Raw genomic sequence first — 26,808 nt, 5'->3', positions numbered from 1 at the left:
AGGACGTGTGAAGGATATGTGATGGACGTGTGAAGGACGTTTGAAGGACATGTGAAGGACGTGGTGAAGGATGTGTGAAGGACGTGTAAAGGTGTCACGATCACTGTCCTCGAACTCCCTGTCATAAATAAGCCAAGGCGCAGCGTGCCGGTAATGCCACATCCTTTATTTAGAAGTGAAAACCGAACAAAACAATAAACAGGATAAACAGAAAGAAACGTGACGTTCTGGGGCTGCTCAAAGGCAGCTACACAAAAACAAGATCCCACAACTCAAGGAGGGAAAAAGGGCTGCCTAAGTATGGTTCCCAATCAGAGACAACGATAGACAGCTGCCTCTGATTGGAAACCATACCTGGCTAAAACATAGAAATAAAATACATAGAATGCCCACCCCATATCACACCCTGACCTAACTAAACAGAGAAAAACGTCTCTCTCAGGTCAGGGCGTGACAGAAGTACGTGTGAAGGACGTGTGAAGGACATGTGAAGGACGTGTGAAGGATGTGGTGAAGAACATGTGAAGGATTTGGTGATTGTGGGGATCGTAATGATCTCAGTTGGTTAGCATGGTGCTTTTAGAGCCTGATGTGCCAGCTGGAGTAATGGGTTCGATTCCCACATGGGCCACATCTACTGGGTATGAAATACACTATGTGTTTATTCTGGATAAAAGTGTCTGCTAAATAACCAGACGATTCTATTATTGTTGTTGATCCAGGGTGTTGATTGTGTGGTTATATTTCAGATTGGGTCGTACTATGGGAGTGAGATCTCCCCGGTGGATATAGATGGTGACGGAGTAACAGACAACCTACTGGTGGCAGCGCCCATGTTCTTCAGTGGAGGCTGGGAGAAGGGCAAGGTGTACATCTACAGAGTGACTGAGCTGGTGGGTGGGCATGCACACACACACACAGATGTACGAATGCTCACACACACACACACACACGTCACACTCGTGTGCACACACATACACACTCACTTATACACACGCCACAGATCGCGTTACCAAACACACTTAAAACCAGGTCAGCACAGAAACACCTCGACCAGGACACATAGAGCCAAACTATCCCTATGCCTTGTATTTACATTATAACACATCAGACCAGACCAGAGACCAGACCTTCCAGAGCCTTGATTAGGGGTAGTTAACCCACTGGTACAACATCAACAGTCTACCAGACCTTCCAGAGCCTTGATTAGGGGTAGTTAACCCACTGGTACAACATCAACAGTCTACCAGACCTTCCAGAGCTTTGATTAGGGGTAGTTAACCCACTGGCACAACATCAACAGTCTACCAGACCTTCCAGAGCCTTGATTAGGGGTATTTAACCCACTGGTACCACATCAACAGTCTACCAGACCTTCCAGAGCCTTGATTAGGGGTAGTTAACCCACTGGTACAACATCAACAGTCTACCAGACCTTCCAGAGCCTTGATTAGGGGTAGTTAACCCACTGGTACAACATCAACAGTCTACCAGACCTTCCAGAGCCTTGATTAGGGGTAGTTAACCCACTGGTACAACATCAACAGTCTACCAGACCTTCCAGAGCCTTGATTAGGGGTAGTTAACCCACTGGTACAACATCAACAGTCTACCAGACCTTCCAGAGCTTTGATTAGGGGTAGTTAACCCACTGGCACAACATCAACAGTCTACCAGACCTTCCAGAGCCTTGATTAGGGGTAGTTAACCCACTGGTACAACATCAACAGTCTACCAGACCTTCCAGAGCCTTGATTAGGGGTAGTTAACCCACTGGTACAACATCAACAGTCTACCAGACCTTCCAGAGCCTTGATTAGGGGTAGTTAACCCACTGGTACAACATCAACAGTCTACCAGACCTTCCAGAGCCTTGATTAGGGGTAGTTAACCCACTGGTACAACATCAACAGTCTACCAGACTTTGGGCACCTGCCGTCACACAGATTAAATGAACAGCCTCCCTCCCTGTGCCAGCACGCCGTCTTCATTAGAGTCTTCGTTGGTTCGTGTACAAGTGCACCGTGAACTCAGTAGGAAAGCATTCACTACTTCAAACTGAATTAACAGCCTGTTATTTGGAGAAGAAAGGGGGCTTCTTAATAGGTGGAAATGACTGCAGAGGAATCTCTCTCTCTCTCTCTCTCTCTCTCTCTCTCTCTCTCTCTCTCTCTCTCTCTCTCTCTCTCTCTCTCTCTCTCTCTCTCTCTCTCTCTCTCTCTCTCTCTCTCTCTCTCTCTCTCTCTCTCTCTCTCTCTCTCTCTCTCTCTCTCATTATGAGGGGGACCTGTGGACTGATAGGGGCTTGATCATTAGAGTTCCCCAAACAAGAAAAAAAGACAAGGGATCCCCCAACTAAGGACACAAAAGGGGTGTTGTGTGTGACAGAGAGGTGGCCTTCCATTCTACCAATAAGCCCCCATGGGCCACTGTGGAATGACTGTGATGGTCTCACCACCTCACCACAAATCACCATATGTTTCAAATGTTCCCCACTGAGTATGATCCTCCCCCCTCTCTCGCTTGCTCTCACACACACACACACACACACACACACACACACACACACACACACACACACACACACACACACACACACACACACACACACACACACACACACACACACACACACACACACACACACACACACACACACACACACACACACAAAACCCTGGTGACTACACAAGTGTGTGTAGCACGGCACCCTGTCCTCCTCTTTCCTTTAAAAAGACAACTGAAAAAAACAAGTGATCTGAGGTTCCAGCCGTCCATAGGCTGTAGATTAGGGAGAAAGATGAGACAGCCTGGAGAGTGATAACGTGCATGGCTGATGACGGCCTAAAATACTTGGCTCCTATACTTTCTTAATGCTGAGGGATTGTACCTTTTTCCAGACTGAGGGGAAACCTAATTCTATTCAAAGGTACAGATATTTTCCGACTGACTTTCCACCCACTGTGAATACTCAAAGTTCCCCAGAAACATCCCTAAAGAAACATCCAGAAGCCTTGTTTGCCTTTGATCATGTGACACTCGGATGAATCACCCATCCCTGATGTTGACAATGTTTTTGGGAAATCATATTTCCCCCTTGGGATAGAAAATGGGTTAGACCCTTCCTCTTGTGTGAGCGAAAACAATGTGGCTTGAGGTTTTCAGTTGATTTCAAATTCAAAACTCAAACTCCCCAGTTATTGTTTCTTAGTTACTTTTGTTTTGTTTTGTTTACTTTCCTAAATGAATTTGGAATAACAAATGAAAGCTTCTGTAAAGATTGAAGGGGAAAGTTTAAGACAACAATGTCTCTATGTCTCATTGAGTTGTGTAAATAAATGGAGGGCTGTCCATTTGAGGGAGATCATCGATGGATGACTGAGATATCCCAGAAGCCTGGGGGGTGGGGCTACCCGGCCGCAGCACAGGAGATAACACATTTATAACTTAACTTCAGTTCCTTAGCCACTACGTCTGTTTTTGATGGATTCCTTTGTGCATATGTTTTTCAAGGTTTTTTTTAACCAAGGACTCTTTAAGTACAGAGTAACAAAGAGAATTCCACCAACCAATAGGAGAAACATTGGCAAATAAATAGTTGAATAGACATGCACATGACACAACCTTTACCTACAGTATCCTCTATCCCATGTAGCAAAAATATTCCATGATACAACCTTTACCTACAGTACCCTCTATCCCATGTAGCAGAAATATTCCATGATACAACCTTTACCTACAGTACCCTCTATCCCATGTAGCAGAAATATTCCATGATACAACCTTTACCTACAATACCCTCTATCCCATGTAGCAGAAATATTCCATGATACAACCTTTACCTACAGTACCCTCTATCCCATGTAGCAGAAATATTCCACGATACAACCTTTACCTACAGTACCCTCTATCCCATGTAGCAGAAATATTCCATGATACAACCTTTACCTACAGTACCCTCTATCCCATGTAACAGAAATATTCCATGATACAACCTTTACCTACAATACCCTCTATCCCATGTAACAGAAATATTCCATGACACAACCTTTACCTACAGTACCCTCTATCCCATGTAACAGAAATATTCCACGATACAACCTTTACCTACAATACCCTCTATCCCATGTAGCAGAAATATTCCATGATACAACCTTTACCTACAGTACCCTCTATCCCATGTAGCAGAAATATTCCAAAATGACATCATCCTATCCTATTTCCTTCTCAGAATCGTTTCGTCCTGGAGGGAGCGTTGGAGATCCAGGACCGTGGTCAGAACGCTCGGTTCGGCTCCTCGCTGGCCCCGGTCCCTGACCTGAACGGGGACGGCTTCAACGACATGGTGGTGGGGGCCCCGCTGGAGGATGACCATAAAGGAGCTATCTACGTCTTCTTCAGCCAACGCAACAGGATTCTGCGTAAATACAAACAGAGGATAGCTGCGTTAGACATGGCCAGTGGCCTGCGCTACTTTGGCCGTAGTATCCATGGCAGTATGGACATGGACGAGGATGGCCTGGTGGACTTGGCCGTGGGCTCCCTGGGGGCAGCCGTGCTTCTATGGTAGGTCATTTAGATATTAACAAGTGGTCTACTGTTTCTCTGCTAGGTCATTTAGATATTAACAAGTGTTCTACTGTTTCTATGGTAGGTCACTTAGATATTAACAAGTGTTCTATTGTTTCTCTGCTAGGTCATTTAGATATTAACAAGTGTTCTACTGTTTCTCTGGTAGGTCACTTAGATATTAACAAGTGTTCTACTCTTTCTCTGGTAGGTCACTTAGATATTAACAAGTGTTCTACTGTTTCTCTGGTAGGTAACTAAGATATTAACAAGTGTTCTACTGTTCCTCTGGTAGGTCATTTAGATATTAACAAGTGTTCTACTGTTTCTATGGTAGGTCACTTAGATATTAACAAGTGTTCTACTGTTTCTCTGCTAGGTCATTTAGATATTAACAAGTGTTCTACTGTTTCTCTGGTAGGTCACTTAGATATTAACAAGTGTTCTACTCTTTCTCTGGTAGGTCACTTAGATATTAACAAGTGTTCTACTGTTTCTCTGGTAGGTAACTTAGATATTAACAAGTGTTCTACTGTTTCTCTGCTAGGTCATTTAGATATTAACAAGTGTTCTACTGTTTCTCTGGTAGGTCACTTAGATATTAACAAGTGTTCTACTCTTTCTCTGGTAGGTCACATAGATATTAACAAGTGTTCTACTGTTTCTCTGGTAGGTAACTTAGATATTAACAAGTGTTCTACTGTTTCTCTGCTAGGTCACTTACATATTAACAAGTATTCTACTCTTTCTATGGTAGGTCACTTAGATATTAACAAGTGTTCTACTGTTCCTCTGGTAGGTCATTTAGATATTAACAAGTGTTCTACTGTTTCTATGGTAGGTCACTTAGATATTAACAAGTGTTCTACTGTTCCTCTGGTAGGTCACTTAGAAATTAACAAGTGTTCTACTGTTTCTCTGGTAGGTCATTTAGATATTAACAAGTGTTCTACTGTTTCTCTGCTAGGTCACTTAGATATTAACAAGTGTTCTACTGTTTTTATGGTAGGTCACTTAGATATTAACAAGTGTTCTATTGTTTCTCTGCTAGGTCACTTAGATATTAACAAGTGTTCTACTGTTTTTATGGTAGGTCACTTAGATATTAAGAAGTGTTCTACTGTTTCTCTGCTAGGTCACTTAGATATTAACAAGTGTTCTACTGTTTCTCTGGTAGGTCATTTAGATATTAACAAGTGTTCTACTGTTTCTGTGGTAGGTCATTTAGATATTAACAAGTGTTCTACTGTTCCTCTGGTAGGTCATTTAGATATTAACAAGTGTTCTACTGTTTCTCTGCTAGGTCACTTAGATATTAACAAGTGTTCTACTCTTTCTCTGGTAGGTCACTTAGATATTAATAAGTGTTCTACTGTTTCTCTGGTAGGTAACTTAGATATTAACAAGTGTTCTACTGTTCCTCTGGTAGGTCATTTAGATATTAACAAGTGTTCTACTGTTTCTCTGCTAGGTCATTTAGATATTAACAAGTGTTCTACTGTTTCTATGGTAGGTCACTTAGATATTAAGAAGTGTTCTACTGTTCCTCTGCTAGGTCACTTACATATTAACAAGTGTTCTACTGTTTCTCTGGTAGGTCATTTAGATATTAACAAGTGTTCTACTGTTTCTCTGGTAGGTAACTTAGATATTAACAAGTGTTCTACTGTTTCTATGGTAGGTCATTTAGATATTAACAAGTGTTCTACTCTTTCTATGGTAGGTCACTTAGATATTAACAAGTGTTCTACTGTTTCTCTGCTAGGTCATTTAGATATTAAGAAGTGTTCTGCTGTTCCTCTGCTAGGTCACTTACATATTAACAAGTGTTCTACTGTTTCTCTGGTAGGTCACTCAGATATTAACAAGTGTTCTACTCTTTCTCTGGTAGGTCACTTAGATATTAACAAGTGTTCTACTGTTTCTCTGGTAGGTAACTTAGATATTAACAAGTGTTCTACTGTTCCTCTGGTAGGTCATTTAGATATTAACAAGTGTTCTACTGTTTCTCTGCTAGGTCATTTAGATATTAACAAGTGTTCTACTGTTTCTATGGTAGGTCACTTAGATATTAACAAGTGTTCTACTGTTTCTCTGCTAGGTCATTTAGATATTAACAAGTGTTCTACTGTTTCTATGGTAGGTCACTTAGATATTAACAAGTGTTCTACTGTTCCTCTGGTAGGTCACTTAGATATTAACAAGTGTTCTACTCTTTCTCTGGTAGGTCACTTAGATATTAACAAGTGTTCTACTCTTTCTATGGTAGGTCACTTAGATATTAACAAGTGTTCTACTGTTTCTCTGGTTGTTCATTTAGATATTAACAAGTGTTCTACTGTTTCTCTGCTAGGTCATTTAGATATTAACAAGTGTTCTACTTTTTCTCTGGTAGGTCACTTAGATATTAACAAGTGTTCTACTGTTTCTCTGCTAGGTCATTTAGATATTAACAAGTGTTCTACTGTTTCTCTGCTAGGTCATTTAGATATTAACAAGTGTTCTACTTTTTCTCTGGTAGGTCACTTAGATATTAACAAGTGTTCTACTGTTTCTCTGCTAGGTCATTTAGATATTAACAAGTGTTCTACTGTTCCTCTGCTAGGTCACTTAGATATTAACAAGTGTTCTACTGTTCTTCTGCTAGGTCACTTAGATATTAACAAGTGTTCTACTGTTTCTATGGTAGGTCACTTAGATATTAACAAGTGTTCTACTGTTTTTATGGTAGGTCACTTAGATATTAAGAAGTGTTCTACTGTTCCTCTGGTAGGTCATTTAGATATTAACAAGTGTTCTACTGTTTCTCTGCTAGGTCATTTAGATATTAACAAGTGTTCTACTGTTTCTATGGTAGGTCACTTAGATATTAACAAGTGTTCTACTGTTTCTCTGCTAGGTCACTTAGATATTAACACGTGTTCTACTGTTTCTCTGCTAGGTCACTTAGATATTAACAAGTGTTCTACTGTTCCTCTGGTAGGTCACTTAGATATTAACAAGTGTTCTACTCTTTCTCTGGTAGGTCACTTACATATTAACAAGTGTTCTACTCTTTCTATGGTAGGTCACTTAGATATTAACAAGTGTTCTACTGTTTCTCTGGTTGTTCATTTAGATATTAACACGTGTTCTACTGTTTCTCTGCTAGGTCACTTAGATATTAACAAGTGTTCTACTGTTTCTCTGCTAGGTCACTTAGATATTAACAAGTGTTCTACTGTTTCTCTGGTAGGTCACTTAGATATTAACAAGTGTTCTACTGTTTCTCTGCTAGGTCACTTAGATATTAACACGTGTTCTACTGTTTTTATGGTAGGTCACTTAGATATTAAGAAGTGTTCTACTGTTTCTCTGGTAGGTCACTTAGATATTAACAAGTGTTCTACTGTTTCTCTGGTAGGTACCTTAGATATTAACAAGTTTTCTACTGTTCCTCTGCTAGGTCACTTACATATTAACAAGTGTTCTACTGTTTCTCTGGTAGGTAACTTAGATATTAACAAGTGTTCTACTGTTTCTCTGGTAGGTCATTTAGATATTAACAAGTGTTCTACTGCTTCTCTGGTAGGTCATTTAGATATTAACAAGTGTTCTACTGTTTCTCTGCTAGGTCACTTAGATATTAACAAGTGGTCTACTGTTTTTATGGTAGGTCACTTAGATATTAACAAGTGTTCTACTGTTTCTCTGCTAGGTCACTTAGATATTAGCAAGTGTTCTACTGTTTTTATGGTAGGTCACTTAGATATTAAGAAGTGTTCTACTGTTTCTCTGCTAGGTCACTTAGATATTAACAAGTGTTCTACTGTTCCTCTGATAGGTCATTTAGATATTAACAAGTGTTCTACTGTTCCTCTGGTAGGTCATTTAGATATTAACAAGTGTTCTACTGTTTCTCTGCTAGGTCATTTAGATATTAACAAGTGTTCTACTGTTTCTATGGTAGGTCACTTAGATATTAACAAGTGTTCTACTGTTTCTCTGGTAGGTCACTTAGATATTAACAAGTGTTCTACTGTTTTTATGGTAGGTCACTTAGATATTAATAAGTGTTCTACTGTTTCTCTGGTAGGTAACTTAGATATTAACAAGTGTTCTACTGTTCCTCTGCTAGGTCACTTACATATTAACAAGTGTTCTACTGTTTCTCTGGTAGGTCACTTAGATATTAACAAGTGTTCTACTGTTCCTCTGCTAGGTCACTTACATATTAACAAGTGTTCTACTGTTTCTCTGGTAGGTAACTTAGATATTAACAAGTGTTCTACTGTTTCTCTGCTAGGTCATTTAGATATTAACAAGTGTTCTACTCTTTCTCTGGTAGGTCACTTAGATATTAACAAGTGTTCTACTCTTTCTATGGTAGGTCACTTAGATATTAACAAGTGTCCTACTGTTTCTCTGCTAGGTCATTTAGATATTAACAAGTGTTCTACTGTTTCAATGGTAGGTCACTTAGATGTTAACAAGTGTTCTACTGTTTCTCTGCTAGGTCATTTAGATATTAACAAGTGTTCTACTGTTTCTATGGTAGGTCACTTAGATATTAACAAGTGTTCTACTCTTTCTCTGGTAGGTCACTTAGATATTAACAAGTGTTCTACTGTTTCTCTGGTAGGTAACTTAGATATTAACAAGTGTTCTACTGTTTCTCTGGTAGGTAACTTAGATATTAACAAGTGTTCTACTGTTTCTCTGCTAGGTCATTTAGATATTAACAAGTGTTCTACTGTTTCTATGGTAGGTCACTTAGATATTAACAAGTGTTCTACTGTTTCTCTGCTAGGTCATTTAGATATTAACAAGTGTTCTACTTTTTCTCTGGTAGGTCACTTAGATATTAACAAGTGTTCTACTGTTTCTCTGCTAGGTCATTTAGATATTAACAAGTGTTCTACTGTTTCTCTGCTAGGTCACTTAGATATTAACAAGTGTTCTACTGTTCTTCTGCTAGGTCACTTAGATATTAACAAGTGTTCTACTGTTTCTATGGTAGGTCACTTAGATATTAACAAGTGTTCTACTGTTTTTATGGTAGGTCACTTAGATATTAAGAAGTGTTCTACTGTTCCTCTGGTAGGTCATTTAGATATTAACAAGTGTTCTACTGTTTCTCTGCTAGATCATTTAGATATTAACAAGTGTTCTACTGTTTCTATGGTAGGTCACTTAGATATTAACAAGTGTTCTACTGTTTCTCTGCTAGGTCACTTAGATATTAACACGTGTTCTACTGTTTTTATGGTAGGTCACTTAGATATTAAGAAGTGTTCTACTGTTCCTCTGGTAGGTCATTTAGATATTAACAAGTGTTCTACTGTTTCTCTGCTAGGTCATTTAGATATTAACAAGTGTTCTACTGTTTCTCTGGTAGGTCACTTAGATATTAACAAGTGGTCTACTGTTTTTATGGTAGGTAACTTAGATATTAACAAGTGTTCTACTGTTCCTCTGGTAGGTCACTTAGATATTAACAAGTGTTCTACTGTTTCTCTGCTAGGTCATTTAGATATTAACAAGTGTTCTACTGTTTCTATGGTAGGTCACTTAGATATTAACAAGTGTTCTACTGTTTCTCTGGTAGGTAACTTAGATATTAACAAGTGTTCTACTGTTTCTATGGTAGGTCATTTAGATATTAACAAGTGTTCTACTGTTTCTCTGCTAGGTCACTTAGATATTAACAAGTGGTCTACTGTTTTTATGGTAGGTAACTTAGATATTAACAAGTGTTCTACTGTTCCTCTGGTAGGTCACTTAGATATTAACAAGTGTTCTACTGTTTCTCTGCTAGGTCATTTAGATATTAACAAGTGTTCTACTGTTTCTATGGTAGGTCACTTAGATATTAACAAGTGTTCTACTGTTTCTCTGGTAGGTAACTTAGATATTAACAAGTGTTCTACTGTTTCTATGGTAGGTCATTTAGATATTAACAAGTGTTCTACTGTTTCTCTGCTAGGTCACTTAGATATTAACAAGTGTTCTACTCTTTCTCTGGTAGGTCACTTAGATATTGACAAGTGTTCTACTGTTTCTCTGGTAGGTAACTTAGATATTAACAAGTGTTCTACTGTTCCTCTGGTAGGTCACTTAGATATTAACAAGTGTTCTACTGTTTCTCTGCTAGGTCATTTAGATATTAACAAGTGTTCTACTGTTTCTATGGTAGGTCACTTAGATATTAACAAGTATTCTACTGTTTCTCTGCTAGGTCATTTAGATATTAACAAGTGTTCTACTGTTTCTCTGCTAGGTCACTTAGATATTAACAAGTGTTCTACTGTTTTTATGGTAGGTCACTTAGATATTAACAAGTGTTCTACTGTTTCTCTGCTAGGTCATTTAGATATTAACAAGTGTTCTACTGTTTCTCTGCTAGGTCACTTAGATATTAACAAGTGTTCTACTGTTTCTCTGCTAGGTCACTTAGATATTAACAAGTGTTCTACTGTTTTTATGGTAGGTCACTTAGATATTAAGAAGTGTTCTACTGTTTCTCTGCTAGGTCATTTAGATATTAACAAGTGTTCTACTGTTTCTCTGCTAGGTCACTTAGATATTAACAAGTGTTCTACTGTTCTTCTGCTAGGTCACTTAGATATTAACAAGTGTTCTACTGTTTCTATGGTAGGTCACTTAGATATTAACAAGTGTTCTACTGTTTTTATGGTAGGTCACTTAGATATTAAGAAGTGTTCTACTGTTCCTCTGGTAGGTCATTTAGATATTAACAAGTGTTCTACTGTTTCTCTGCTAGGTCATTTAGATATTAACAAGTGTTCTACTGTTTCTATGGTAGGTCACTTAGATATTAACAAGTGTTCTACTGTTTCTCTGCTAGGTCACTTAGATATTAACACGTGTTCTACTGTTTCTCTGCTAGGTCACTTAGATATTAACAAGTGTTCTACTGTTTCTCTGGTAGGTCACTTAGATATTAACAAGTGTTCTACTGTTTCTCTGCTAGGTCACTTAGATATTAACACGTGTTCTACTGTTTTTATGGTAGGTCACTTAGATATTAAGAAGTGTTCTACTGTTTCTCTGGTAGGTCACTTAGATATTAACAAGTGTTCTACTGTTTCTCTGGTAGGTAACTTAGATATTAACAAGTGTTCTACTGTTTCTCTGGTAGGTCATTTAGATATTAACAAGTGTTCTACTGCTTCTCTGGTAGGTCATTTAGATATTAACAAGTGTTCTACTGTTTCTCTGCTAGGTCACTTAGATATTAACAAGTGTTCTACTGTTTCCCTGGTAGGTAACTTAGATATTAACAAGTGTTCTACTGTTTCTATGGTAGGTCATTTAGATATTAACAAGTGTTCTACTGTTTCTCTGCTATGTCATTTAGATATTAACAAGTGTTCTACTCTTTCTCTGGTAGGTCACGTAGATATTAACAAGTGTTCTACTCTTTCTATGGTAGGTCACTTAGATATTAACAAGTGTTCTACTGTTTCTCTGCTAGGTCACTTAGATATTAACACGTGTTCTACTGTTTTATGGTCGGTCACTTAGATATTAAGAAGTGTTCTACTGTTTCTCTGGTAGGTCACTTAGATATTAAGAAGTGTTCTACTGTTTCTCTGGTAGGTAACTTAGATATTAACAAGTGTTCTACTGTTCCTCTGCTAGGTCACTTACATATTAACAAGTGTTCTACTGTTTCTCTGGTAGGTAACTTAGATATTAACAAGTGTTCTACTGTTTCTCTGGTAGGTCATTTAGATATTAACAAGTGTTCTACTGTTTCTCTGCTGGGTCATTTAGATATTAACAAGTGTTCTACTCTTTCTCTGGTAGGTCACGTAGATATTAACAAGTATTCTACTCTTTCTATGGTAGGTCACTTAGATATTAACAAGTTTTCTACTGTTTCTCTGCTAGGTCATTTAGATATTAACAAGTGTTCTACTGTTTCTCTGCTAGGTCATTTAGATATTAACAAGTGTTCTACTTTTTCTCTGGTAGGTCACTTAGATATTAACAAGTGTTCTACTGTTTTTCTGGTAGGTCATTTAGATATTAACAAGTGTTCTACTGTTTCTCTGCTAGGTCATTTAGATATTAACAAGTGTTCTACTGTTTCTCTGCTAGGTCACTTAGATATTAACAAGTGTTCTACTGTTCCTCTGGTAGGTCATTTAGATATTAACAAGTGTTCTACTGTTTTTATGGTAGGTCACGTAGATATTAAGAAGTGTTCTACTGTTTCTCTGGTAGGTCACTTAGATATTAACAGGTGTTCTACTGTTTTTATGGTAGGTCACTTAGATATTAAGAAGTGTTCTACTGTTTCTCCGCTAGGTCACTTAGATATTAACAAGTGTTCTACTGTTTCTCTGGTAGGTCATTTAGATATTAACAAGTGTTCTACTGTTTCTCTGCTAGGTCATTTAGATATTAACAAATGTTCTACTCTTTCTCTGGTAGGTCACTTAGATATTAACAAGTGTTCTACTCTTTCTATGGTAGGTCACTTAGATATTAACAAGTGTTCTACTGTTTCTCTGCTAGGTCATTTAGATATTAACAAGTGTTCTACTGTTTCTCTGCTAGGTCATTTAGATATTAACAAGTGTTCTACTTTTTCTCTGGTAGGTCACTTAGATATTAACAAGTGTTCTACTGTTTCTCTGCTAGGTCATTTAGATATTAACAAGTGTTCTACTGTTTCTCTGCTAGGTCATTTAGACATTAACAAGTGTTCTACTGTTTCTATGGTAGGTCACTTAGATATTAACAAGTGTTCTACTGTTCCTCTGGTAGGTCACTTAGGTATTAACAAGTGTTCTACTGTTTCTATGGTAGGTCACTTAGATATTAACAAGTGTTCTACTGTTTTTATGGTAGGTCACTTAGATATTAAGAAGTGTTCTACTGTTCCTCTGGTAGGTCATTTAGATATTAACAAGTGTTCTACTTTTTCTCTGGTTGGTCACTTAGATATTAACAAGTGTTCTACTGTTTTTCTGGTAGGTCATTTAGATATTAACAAGTGTTCTACTGTTTCTCTGCTAGGTCATTTAGATATTAACAAGTGTTCTACTGTTTCTCTGCTAGGTCATTTAGATATTAACAAGTGTTCTACTGTTCCTCTGGTAGGTCATTTAGATATTAACAAGTGTTCTACTGTTTTTATGGTAGGTCACGTAGATATTAAGAAGTGTTCTACTGTTTCTCTGGTAGGTCACTTAGATATTAACAAGTGTTCTACTGTTTTTATGGTAGGTCACTTAGATATTAAGAAGTGTTCTACTGTTTCTCCGCTAGGTCACTTAGATATTACCAAATGTTCTACTGTTTTTCTGGTAGGTAACTTAGATATTAACAAGTGTTCTACTGTTTCTCTGCTAGGTCATTTAGATATTAACAAGTGTTCTACTCTTTCTCTGGTAGGTCACGTAGATATTAACAAGTGTTCCATTGTTTCTCTGCTAGGTCACTTAGATATTAACACGTGTTCTACTGTTTTTGTGGTAGGTCACTTAGATTTTAAGAAGTGTTCTACTGTTTCTCTGGTAGGTCACTTAGATATTAACAAGTGTTCTACTGTTTCTCTGGTAGGTAACTTAGATATTAACAAGTGTTCTACTGTTCCTCTGCTAGGTCACTTACATATTAACAAGTGTTCTACTGTTTCTCTGCTAGGTCATTTAGATATTAACAAGTGTTCTACTCTTTCTCTGGTAGGTCACGTAGATATTAACAAGTATTCTACTCTTTCTATGGTAGGTCACTTAGATATTAACAAGTTTTCTACTGTTTCTCTGCTAGGTCATTTAGATAATAACAAGTGTTCTACTGTTTCTCTGCTAGGTCATTTAGATATTAACAAGTGTTCTACTTTTTCTCTGGTAGGTCACTTAGATATTAACAAGTGTTCTACTGTTTCTCTGCTAGGTCATTTAGATATTAACAAGTGTTCTACTGTTTCTATGGTAGGTCACTTAGATATTAACAAGTGTTCTACTGTTTCTATGGTAGGTCACTTAGATATTAACAAGTGTTCTATTGTTTCTCTGGTAGGTCATTTAGATATTAACAAGTGTTCTACGCTTTCTCTGGTAGTTCACTTAGATATTAACAAGTGTTCTACTGTTTCTCTGCTAGGTCATTTAGATATTAACAAGTGTTCTACTGTTTCTATGGTAGGTCACTTAGATATTAACAAGTGTTCTACTCTTTCTCTGGTAGGTCACTTAGATATTAACAAGTGTTCTACTGTTTCTCTGGTAGGTAACTTAGATATTAACAAGTGTTCTACTGTTTCTCTGCTAGGTCACTTAGATATTAACAAGTGTTCTACTGTTTCTCTGGTAGGTTACTTAGATATTAACAAGTGTTCTACTGTTTCTCTGCTAGGTCATTTAGATATTAACAAGTGTTCTACTCTTTCTCTGGTAGGTCACGTAGATATTAACAAGTGTTCTACTCTTTCTATGGTAGGTCACTTAGATATTAACAAGTGTTCTACTGTTTCTCTGCTAGGTCATTTAGATATTAACAAGTGTTCTACTGTTTCTCTGCTAGGTCATTTAGATATTAACAAGTGTTCTACCTTTTCTCTGGTAGGTCACTTAGATATTAACAAGTGTTCTACTGTTTCTATGGTAGGTCACTTAGATATTAAGAAGTGTTCTACTGTTTCTCTGCTAGGTCACTTAGATATTAACAAGTGTTCTACTGTTTCTATGGTAGGTCACTTAGATATTAACAAGTGTTCTACTGTTTTTCTGGTAGGTCATTTAGATATTAACAAGTGTTCTACTGTTTCTCTGCTAGGTCACTTAGATATTAACAAGTGTTCTACTGTTTTTATGGTAGGTCACTTAGATATTAAGAAGTGTTCTACTGTTTCTCTGCTAGGTCATTTAGATATTAACAAGTGTTCTACTGTTTCTCTGCTAGGTCACTTAGATATTAACAAGTGTTCTACTGTTCTTCTGCTAGGTCACTTACATATTAACAAGTGTTCTACTGTTTCTATGGTAGGTCACTTAGATATTAACAAGTGTTCTACTGTTTTTATGGTAGGTCACTTAGATATTAAGAAGTGTTCTACTGTTCCTCTGGTAGGTCATTTAGATATTAACAAGTGTTCTACTGTTTCTCTGCTAGGTCATTTAGATATTAACAAGTGTTCTACTGTTTCTATGGTAGGTCACTTAGATATTAACAAGTGTTCTACTGTTTCTCTGCTAGGTCACTTAGATATTAACACGTGTTCTACTGTTTCTCTGCTAGGTCACTTAGATATTAACAAGTGTTCTACTGTTTCTCTGGTAGGTCACTTAGATATTAACAAGTGTTCTACTGTTTCTCTGCTAGGTCACTTAGATATTAACACGTGTTCTACTGTTTTTATGGTAGGTCACTTAGATATTAAGAAGTGTTCTACTGTTTCTCTGGTAGGTCACTTAGATATTAACAAGTGTTCTACTGTTTCTCTGGTAGGTACCTTAGATATTAACAAGTTTTCTACTGTTCCTCTGCTAGGTCACTTACATATTAACAAGTGTTCTACTGTTTCTCTGGTAGGTAACTTAGATATTAACAAGTGTTCTACTGTTTCTCTGGTAGGTCATTTAGATATTAACAAGTGTTCTACTGCTTCTCTGGTAGGTCATTTAGATATTAACAAGTGTTCTACTGTTTCTCTGCTAGGTCACTTAGATATTAACAAGTGTTCTACTGTTTCCCTGGTAGGTAACTTAGATATTAACAAGTGTTCTACTGTTTCTATGGTAGGTCATTTAGATATTAACAAGTGTTCTACTGTTTCTCTGCTATGTCATTTAGATATTAACAAGTGTTCTACTCTTTCTCTGGTAGGTCACGTAGATATTAACAAGTGTTCTACTCTTTCTATGGTAGGTCACTTAGATATTAACAAGTGTTCTACTGTTTCTCTGCTAGGTCACTTAGATATTAACACGTGTTCTACTGTTTTATGGTCGGTCACTTAGATATTAAGAAGTGTTCTACTGTTTCTCTGGTAGGTCACTTAGATATTAAGAAGTGTTCTACTGTTTCTCTGGTAGGTAACTTAGATATTAACAAGTGTTCTACTGTTCCTCTGCTAGGTCACTTACATATTAACAAGTGTTCTACTGTTTCTCTGGTAGGTAACTTAGATATTAACAAGTGTTCTACTGTTTCTCTGGTAGGTCATTTAGATATTAACAAGTGTTCTACTGTTTCTCTGCTGGGTCATTTAGATATTAACAAGTGTTCTACTCTTTCTCTGGTAGGTCACGTAGATATTAACAAGTATTCTACTCTTTCTATGGTAGGTCACTTAGATATTAACAAGTTTTCTACTGTTTCTCTGCTAGGTCATTTAGATATTAACAAGTGTTCTACTTTTTCTCTGGTAGGTCACTTAGATATTAACAAGTGTTCTACTGTTTTTCTGGTAGGTCATTTAGATATTAACAAGTGTTCTACTGTTTCTCTGCTAGGTCATTTAGATATTAACAAGTGTTCTACTGTTTCTCTGCTAGGTCACTTAGATATTAACAAGTGTTCTACTGTTCCTCTGGTAGGTCATTTAGATATTAACAAGTGTTCTACTGTTTTTATGGTAGGTCACGTAGATATTAAGAAGTGTTCTACTGTTTCTCTGGTAGGTCACTTAGATATTAACAGGTGTTCTACTGTTTTTATGGTAGGTCACATAGATATTAAGAAGTGTTCTACTGTTTCTCCGCTAGGTCACTTAGATATTAACAAGTGTTCTACTGTTTCTCTGGTAGGTCATTTAGATATTAACAAGTGTTCTACTGTTTCTCTGCTAGGTCATTTAGATATTAACAAATGTTCTACTCTTTCTCTGGTAGGTCACTTAGATATTAACAAGTGTTCTACTCTTTCTATGGTAGGTCACTTAGATATTAACAAGTGTTCTACTGTTTCTCTGCTAGGTCATTTAGATATTAACAAGTGTTCTACTGTTTCTCTGCTAGGTCATTTAGATATTAACAAGTGTTCTACTTTTTCTCTGGTAGGTCACTTAGATATTAACAAGTGTTCTACTGTTTCTCTGCTAGGTCATTTAGATATTAACAAGTGTTCTACTGTTTCTCTGCTAGGTCATTTAGACATTAACAAGTGTTCTACTGTTTCTATGGTAGGTCACTTAGATATTAACAAGTGTTCTACTGTTCCTCTGGTAGGTCACTTAGGTATTAACAAGTGTTCTACTGTTTCTATGGTAGGTCACTTAGATATTAACAAGTGTTCTACTGTTTTTATGGTAGGTCACTTAGATATTAAGAAGTGTTCTACTGTTCCTCTGGTAGGTCATTTAGATATTAACAAGTGTTCTACTTTTTCTCTGGTTGGTCACTTAGATATTAACAAGTGTTCTACTGTTTTTCTGGTAGGTCATTTAGATATTAACAAGTGTTCTACTGTTTCTCTGCTAGGTCATTTAGATATTAACAAGTGTTCTACTGTTTCTCTGCTAGGTCATTTAGATATTAACAAGTGTTCTACTGTTCCTCTGGTAGGTCATTTAGATATTAACAAGTGTTCTACTGTTTTTATGGTAGGTCACGTAGATATTAAGAAGTGTTCTACTGTTTCTCTGGTAGGTCACTTAGATATTAACAAGTGTTCTACTGTTTTTATGGTAGGTCACTTAGATATTAAGAAGTGTTCTACTGTTTCTCCGCTAGGTCACTTAGATATTACCAAATGTTCTACTGTTTTTCTGGTAGGTAACTTAGATATTAACAAGTGTTCTACTGTTTCTCTGCTAGGTCATTTAGATATTAACAAGTGTTCTACTCTTTCTCTGGTAGGTCACGTAGATATTAACAAGTGTTCCATTGTTTCTCTGCTAGGTCACTTAGATATTAACACGTGTTCTACTGTTTTTGTGGTAGGTCACTTAGATTTTAAGAAGTGTTCTACTGTTTCTCTGGTAGGTCACTTAGATATTAACAAGTGTTCTACTGTTTCTCTGGTAGGTAACTTAGATATTAACAAGTGTTCTACTGTTCCTCTGCTAGGTCACTTACATATTAACAAGTGTTCTACTGTTTCTCTGCTAGGTCATTTAGATATTAACAAGTGTTCTACTCTTTCTCTGGTAGGTCACGTAGATATTAACAAGTATTCTACTCTTTCTATGGTAGGTCACTTAGATATTAACAAGTTTTCTACTGTTTCTCTGCTAGGTCATTTAGATAATAACAAGTGTTCTACTGTTTCTCTGCTAGGTCATTTAGATATTAACAAGTGTTCTACTTTTTCTCTGGTAGGTCACTTAGATATTAACAAGTGTTCTACTGTTTCTCTGCTAGGTCATTTAGATATTAACAAGTGTTCTACTGTTTCTATGGTAGGTCACTTAGATATTAACAAGTGTTCTACTGTTTCTATGGTAGGTCACTTAGATATTAACAAGTGTTCTATTGTTTCTCTGGTAGGTCATTTAGATATTAACAAGTGTTCTACGCTTTCTCTGGTAGTTCACTTAGATATTAACAAGTGTTCTACTGTTTCTCTGCTAGGTCATTTAGATATTAACAAGTGTTCTACTGTTTCTATGGTAGGTCACTTAGATATTAACAAGTGTTCTACTCTTTCTCTGGTAGGTCACTTAGATATTAACAAGTGTTCTACTGTTTCTCTGGTAGGTAACTTAGATATTAACAAGTGTTCTACTGTTTCTCTGCTAGGTCACTTAGATATTAACAAGTGTTCTACTGTTTCTCTGGTAGGTTACTTAGATATTAACAAGTGTTCTACTGTTTCTCTGCTAGGTCATTTAGATATTAACAAGTGTTCTACTCTTTCTCTGGTAGGTCACGTAGATATTAACAAGTGTTCTACTCTTTCTATGGTAGGTCACTTAGATATTAACAAGTGTTCTACTGTTTCTCTGCTAGGTCATTTAGATATTAACAAGTGTTCTACTGTTTCTCTGCTAGGTCATTTAGATATTAACAAGTGTTCTACCTTTTCTCTGGTAGGTCACTTAGATATTAACAAGTGTTCTACTGTTTCTATGGTAGGTCACTTAGATATTAAGAAGTGTTCTACTGTTTCTCTGCTAGGTCACTTAGATATTAACAAGTGTTCTACTGTTTCTATGGTAGGTCACTTAGATATTAACAAGTGTTCTACTCTTTCTCTGGTAGGTCACTTAGATATTAACAAGTGTTCTACTGTTTCTCTGGTAGGTAACTTAGATATTAACAAGTGTTCTACTGTTTCTCTGCTAGGTCACTTAGATATTAACACGTGTTCTACTGTTTTTGTGGTAGGTCACTTAGATATTAAGAAGTGTTCTACTGTTTCTCTGGTAGGTCACTTAGATATTAACAAGTGTTCTAATGTTTCTCTGGTAGGTAACTTAGATATTAACAAGTGTTCTACTGTTCCTCTGCTAGGTCACTTACATATTAACAAGTGTTCTACTGTTTCTCTGGTAGGTAACTTAGATATTAACTAATGTTCTACTGTTTCTCTGCTAGGTCATTTAGATATTAACAAGTGTTCTACTGTTTCTCTGCTAGGTCATTTAGACATTAACAAGTGTTCTACTGTTTCTATGGTAGGTCACTTAGATATTAACAAGTGTTCTACTGTTCCTCTGGTAGGTCACTTAGGTATTAACAAGTGTTCTACTGTTTCTATGGTAGGTCACTTAGATATTAACAAGTGTTCTACTGTTTTTATGGTAGGTCACTTAGATATTAAGAAGTGTTCTACTGTTCCTCTGGTAGGTCATTTAGATATTAACAAGTGTTCTACTTTTTCTCTGGTTGGTCACTTAGATATTAACAAGTGTTCTACTGTTTTTCTGGTAGGTCATTTAGATATTAACAAGTGTTCTACTGTTTCTCTGCTAGGTCATTTAGATATTAACAAGTGTTCTACTGTTTCTCTGCTAGGTCATTTAGATATTAACAAGTGTTCTACTGTTCCTCTGGTAGGTCATTTAGATATTAACAAGTGTTCTACTGTTTTTATGGTAGGTCACGTAGATATTAAGAAGTGTTCTACTGTTTCTCTGGTAGGTCACTTAGATATTAACAAGTGTTCTACTGTTTTTATGGTAGGTCACTTAGATATTAAGAAGTGTTCTACTGTTTCTCCGCTAGGTCACTTAGATATTACCAAATGTTCTACTGTTTTTCTGGTAGGTAACTTAGATATTAACAAGTGTTCTACTGTTTCTCTGCTAGGTCATTTAGATATTAACAAGTGTTCTACTCTTTCTCTGGTAGGTCACGTAGATATTAACAAGTGTTCCATTGTTTCTCTGCTAGGTCACTTAGATATTAACACGTGTTCTACTGTTTTTGTGGTAGGTCACTTAGATTTTAAGAAGTGTTCTACTGTTTCTCTGGTAGGTCACTTAGATATTAACAAGTGTTCTACTGTTTCTCTGGTAGGTAACTTAGATATTAACAAGTGTTCTACTGTTCCTCTGCTAGGTCACTTACATATTAACAAGTGTTCTACTGTTTCTCTGCTAGGTCATTTAGATATTAACAAGTGTTCTACTCTTTCTCTGGTAGGTCACGTAGATATTAACAAGTATTCTACTCTTTCTATGGTAGGTCACTTAGATATTAACAAGTTTTCTACTGTTTCTCTGCTAGGTCATTTAGATAATAACAAGTGTTCTACTGTTTCTCTGCTAGGTCATTTAGATATTAACAAGTGTTCTACTTTTTCTCTGGTAGGTCACTTAGATATTAACAAGTGTTCTACTGTTTCTCTGCTAGGTCATTTAGATATTAACAAGTGTTCTACTGTTTCTATGGTAGGTCACTTAGATATTAACAAGTGTTCTACTGTTTCTATGGTAGGTCACTTAGATATTAACAAGTGTTCTATTGTTTCTCTGGTAGGTCATTTAGATATTAACAAGTGTTCTACGCTTTCTCTGGTAGTTCACTTAGATATTAACAAGTGTTCTACTGTTTCTCTGCTAGGTCATTTAGATATTAACAAGTGTTCTACTGTTTCTATGGTAGGTCACTTAGATATTAACAAGTGTTCTACTCTTTCTCTGGTAGGTCACTTAGATATTAACAAGTGTTCTACTGTTTCTCTGGTAGGTAACTTAGATATTAACAAGTGTTCTACTGTTTCTCTGCTAGGTCACTTAGATATTAACAAGTGTTCTACTGTTTCTCTGGTAGGTTACTTAGATATTAACAAGTGTTCTACTGTTTCTCTGCTAGGTCATTTAGATATTAACAAGTGTTCTACTCTTTCTCTGGTAGGTCACGTAGATATTAACAAGTGTTCTACTCTTTCTATGGTAGGTCACTTAGATATTAACAAGTGTTCTACTGTTTCTCTGCTAGGTCATTTAGATATTAACAAGTGTTCTACTGTTTCTCTGCTAGGTCATTTAGATATTAACAAGTGTTCTACCTTTTCTCTGGTAGGTCACTTAGATATTAACAAGTGTTCTACTGTTTCTATGGTAGGTCACTTAGATATTAAGAAGTGTTCTACTGTTTCTCTGCTAGGTCACTTAGATATTAACAAGTGTTCTACTGTTTCTATGGTAGGTCACTTAGATATTAACAAGTGTTCTACTCTTTCTCTGGTAGGTCACTTAGATATTAACAAGTGTTCTACTGTTTCTCTGGTAGGTAACTTAGATATTAACAAGTGTTCTACTGTTTCTCTGCTAGGTCACTTAGATATTAACACGTGTTCTACTGTTTTTGTGGTAGGTCACTTAGATATTAAGAAGTGTTCTACTGTTTCTCTGGTAGGTCACTTAGATATTAACAAGTGTTCTAATGTTTCTCTGGTAGGTAACTTAGATATTAACAAGTGTTCTACTGTTCCTCTGCTAGGTCACTTACATATTAACAAGTGTTCTACTGTTTCTCTGGTAGGTAACTTAGATATTAACTAATGTTCTACTGTTTCTATGGTAGGTCATTTAGATATTAACAAGTGTTCTACTGTTTCTCTGCTAGGTCATTTAGATATTAACAAGTGTTCTACTGTTTCTCTGCTAGGTCACTTAGATATTAACAAGTGTTCTACTGTTTCTCTGCTAGGTCACTTAGATATTAACAAGTGTTCTACTGTTCCTCTGGTAGGTCATTTAGATATTAACAAGTGTTCTACTGTTTCTCTGCTAGGTCACTTAGATATTAACAAGTGTTCTACTGTTTTTATGGTAGGTCACTTAGATATTAAGAAGTGTTCTACTGTTTCTCTTCTAGGTCACTTAGATATTAACACGTGTTCTACTGTTTTTATGGTAGGTCACTTAGATATTAACAAGTGTTCTACTGTTTCTCTGGTAGGTCACTTAGATATAAACAAGTGTTCTACTGTTTCTCTGCTAGGTCATTTAGATATTAACAAGTGTTCTACTGTTTCTATGGTAGGTCACTTAGATATTAACAAGTGTTCTACTGTTTCTCTGGTAGGTCACTTAGATATTAACAAGTGTTCTACTGTTCCTCTGGTAGGTCATTTAGATATTAACAAGTGTTCTACTGTTTCTCTGCTAGGTCATTTAGATATTAACAAGTGTTTGACTGTTTCTATGGTAGGTCACTTAGATATTAACAAGTGTTCTACTGTTCCTCTGGTAGGTCACTTAGATATTAACAAGTGTTCTACTGTTTCTCTGCTAGGTTACTTAGATATTAACAAGCATTCTACTGTTTCTCTGGTAGGTCACTTAGATATTAACAAGTGTTCTACTGTTTCTCTGCTAGGTCACTTAAATATTAACACGTGTTCTACTGTTTTTATGGTAGGTCACTTAGATATTAAGAAGTGTTCTACTGTTTCTCTGGTAGGTCACTTAGATATTAACAAGTGTTCTACTCTTTCTATGGTAGGTCACTTAGATATTAACAAGTGTTCTACTGTTTCTCTGCTAGGTCATTTAGATATTAACAAGTGTTCTACTGTTTCTCTGCTAGGTCATTTAGATATTAACAAGTGTTCTACTGTTTCTCTGGTAGGTCACTTAGATATTAACAAGTGTTCTACTGTTCCTCTGGTAGGTCATTTAGATATTAACAAGTGTTCTACTGTTTCTCTGCTAGGTCATTTAGATATTAACAAGTGTTTGACTGTTTCTATGGTAGGTCACTTAGATATTAACAAGTGTTCTACTGTTCCTCTGGTAGGTCACTTAGATATTAACAAGTGTTCTACTGTTTCTCTGCTAGGTTACTTAGATATTAACAAGCATTCTACTGTTTCTCTGGTAGGTCACTTAGATATTAACAAGTGTTCTACTGTTTCTCTGCTAGGTCACTTAAATATTAACACGTGTTCTACTGTTTTTATGGTAGGTCACTTAGATATTAAGAAGTGTTCTACTGTTTCTCTGGTAGGTCACTTAGATATTAACAAGTGTTCTACTCTTTCTATGGTAGGTCACTTAGATATTAACAAGTGTTCTACTGTTTCTCTGCTAGGTCATTTAGATATTAACAAGTGTTCTACTGTTTCTCTGCTAGGTCATTTAGATATTAACAAGTGTTCTACTGTTTCTCTGCTAGGTCACTTAGATATTAAAAAGTGTTCTACTGTTTTTATGGTCGGTCACTTAGATATTAAGAAGTGTTTTACTGTTTCTCTGGTAGGTAACTTAGATATTAACAAGTGTTCTACTGTTCCTCTGCTAGGTCACTTACATATTAACAAGTGTTCTACTGTTTCTCTGGTAGGTCACGTAGATATTAACAAGTGTTCTACTGTTTCTATGGTAGGTCACTTAGATATTAACAAGTGTTCTACTGTTTCTCTGGTAGGTCATTTAGATATTAACAAGTATTCTACTCTTTCTCTGGTAGGTCACTTAGATATTAACAAGTGTTCTACTGTTTCTCTGCTAGGTCATTTAGATATTAACAAGTGTTCTACTGTTTCTCTGCTAGGTCACTTAGATATTAACAAGTGTTCTACTGTTTTTATGGTAGGTCACTTAGATATTAAGAAGTGTTCTACTGTTTCTCTGCTAGGTCACTTAGATATTAACACGTGTTCTACTGTTTTTATGGTAGGTCACTTAGATATTAAGAAGTGTTCTACTGTTTCTCTGGTAGGTCACTTAGATATAAACAAGTGTTCTACTGTTTCTCTGCTAGGTCATTTAGATATTAACAAGTGTTCTACTGTTTCTATGGTAGGTCACTTAGATATTAACAAGTGTTCTACTGTTTCTCTGGTAGGTCACTTAGATATTAACAAGTGTTCTACTGTTCCTCTGGTAGGTCATTTAGATATTAACAAGTGTTCTACTGTTTCTCTGCTAGGTCATTTAGATATTAACAAGTGTTTGACTGTTTCTATGGTAGGTCACTTAGATATTAACAAGTGTTCTACTGTTCCTCTGGTAGGTCACTTAGATATTAACAAGTGTTCTACTGTTTCTCTGCTAGGTTACTTAGATATTAACAAGCATTCTACTGTTTCTCTGGTAGGTCACTTAGATATTAACAAGTGTTCTACTGTTTCTCTGCTAGGTCACTTAAATATTAACACGTGTTCTACTGTTTTTATGGTAGGTCACTTAGATATTAAGAAGTGTTCTACTGTTTCTCTGGTAGGTCACTTAGATATTAACAAGTGTTCTACTCTTTCTATGGTAGGTCACTTAGATATTAACAAGTGTTCTACTGTTTCTCTGCTAGGTCATTTAGATATTAACAAGTGTTCTACTGTTTCTCTGCTAGGTCATTTAGATATTAACAAGTGTTCTACTGTTTCTCTGCTAGGTCACTTAGATATTAACAAGTGTTCTACTGTTTTTATGGTCGGTCACTTAGATATTAAGAAGTGTTTTACTGTTTCTCTGGTAGGTCACTTAGATATTAACAAGTGTTCTACTGTTTCTCTGGTAGGTAACTTAGATATTAACAAGTGTTCTACTGTTCCTCTGCTAGGTCACTTACATATTAACAAGTGTTCTACTGTTTCTCTGGTAGGTCACGTAGATATTAACAAGTGTTCTACTGTTTCTATGGTAGGTCACTTAGATATTAACAAGTGTTCTACTGTTTCTCTGGTAGGTCATTTAGATATTAACAAGTATTCTACTCTTTCTCTGGTAGGTCACTTAGATATTAACAAGTGTTCTACTGTTTCTCTGCTAGGTCATTTAGATATTAACAAGTGTTCTACTGTTTCTCTGCTAGGTCACTTAGATATTAACAAGTGTTCTACTGTTCCTCTGGTAGGTCATTTAGATATTAACAAGTGTTCTACTGTTTCTCTGGTAGGTCACTTAGATATTAACAAGTGTTCTACTGTTTTTATGGTAGGTCACTTAGATATTAACAAGTGTTCTACTGTTTTTATGGTAGGACTTAGATATTAAGAAGTGTTCTACTGTTTCTCTGCTAGGTCACTTAGATATTAACAAGTGTTCTACTGTTTCTCTGGTAGGTAACTTAGATATTAACAAGTGTTCTACTGTTTCTCTGGTAGGTCATTTAGATATTAACAAGTGTTCTACTGTTTCTCTGCTAGGTCATTTAGATATTAACAAGTGTTCTACTCTTTCTCTGGTAGGTCACGTAGATATTAACAAGTGTTCTACTCTTTCTATGGTAGGTCACTTAGATATTAACAAGTGTTCTACTGTTTCTCTGCTAGGTCATTTAGATATTAACAAGTGTTCTACTGTTTCTCTGCTAGGTCATTTAGATATTAACAAGTGTTCTACCTTTTCTCTGGTAGGTCACTTAGATATTAACAAGTGTTCTACTCTTTCTATGGTAGGTCACTTAGATATTAAGAAGTGTTCTACTGTTTCTCTGCTAGGTCACTTAGATATTAACAAGTGTTCTACTGTTTCTATGGTAGGTCACTTAGATATTAACAAGTGTTCTACTCTTTCTCTGGTAGGTCACTTAGATATTAACAAGTGTTCTACTGTTTCTCTGGTAGGTAACTTAGATATTAACAAGTGTTCTACTGTTTCTCTGCTAGGTCACTTAGATATTAACACGTGTTCTACTGTTTTTGTGGTAGGTCACTTAGATATTAAGAAGTGTTCTACTGTTTCTCTGGTAGGTCACTTAGATATTAACAAGTGTTCTAATGTTTCTCTGGTAGGTAACTTAGATATTAACAAGTGTTCTACTGTTCCTCTGCTAGGTCACTTACATATTAACAAGTGTTCTACTGTTTCTCTGGTAGGTAACTTAGATATTAACTAATGTTCTACTGTTTCTATGGTAGGTCATTTAGATATTAACAAGTGTT

The 26,808-nt window shown here is 36.2% G+C and overlaps 1 protein-coding gene across 1 annotated transcript in view; it reads left to right on the top strand.

Moving 5' to 3' along the window:
• LOC106591088 (integrin alpha-11) overlaps positions 1-26,808 on the top strand; it is a 215,535-nt gene that overhangs the window by 50,932 nt on the left and 137,795 nt on the right. Inside the window, exons 13-14 of the mRNA XM_082957948.1 lie at positions 750-893; positions 4,232-4,566. Of these exons, the coding sequence (XP_082814074.1) occupies positions 750-893; positions 4,232-4,566 (479 nt within the window). The remainder of the gene's footprint in view (positions 1-749; positions 894-4,231; positions 4,567-26,808) is intronic.

The sequence above is a fragment of the Salmo salar genome, chromosome 11 (assembly GCF_965601325.2).
Source record: "Salmo salar chromosome 11, fSalSal1, whole genome shotgun sequence".
NCBI classification, from domain to species: Eukaryota; Metazoa; Chordata; class Actinopteri; order Salmoniformes; family Salmonidae; genus Salmo; species Salmo salar.
This window is presented reverse-complemented; position numbering and strand designations above follow the sequence as displayed.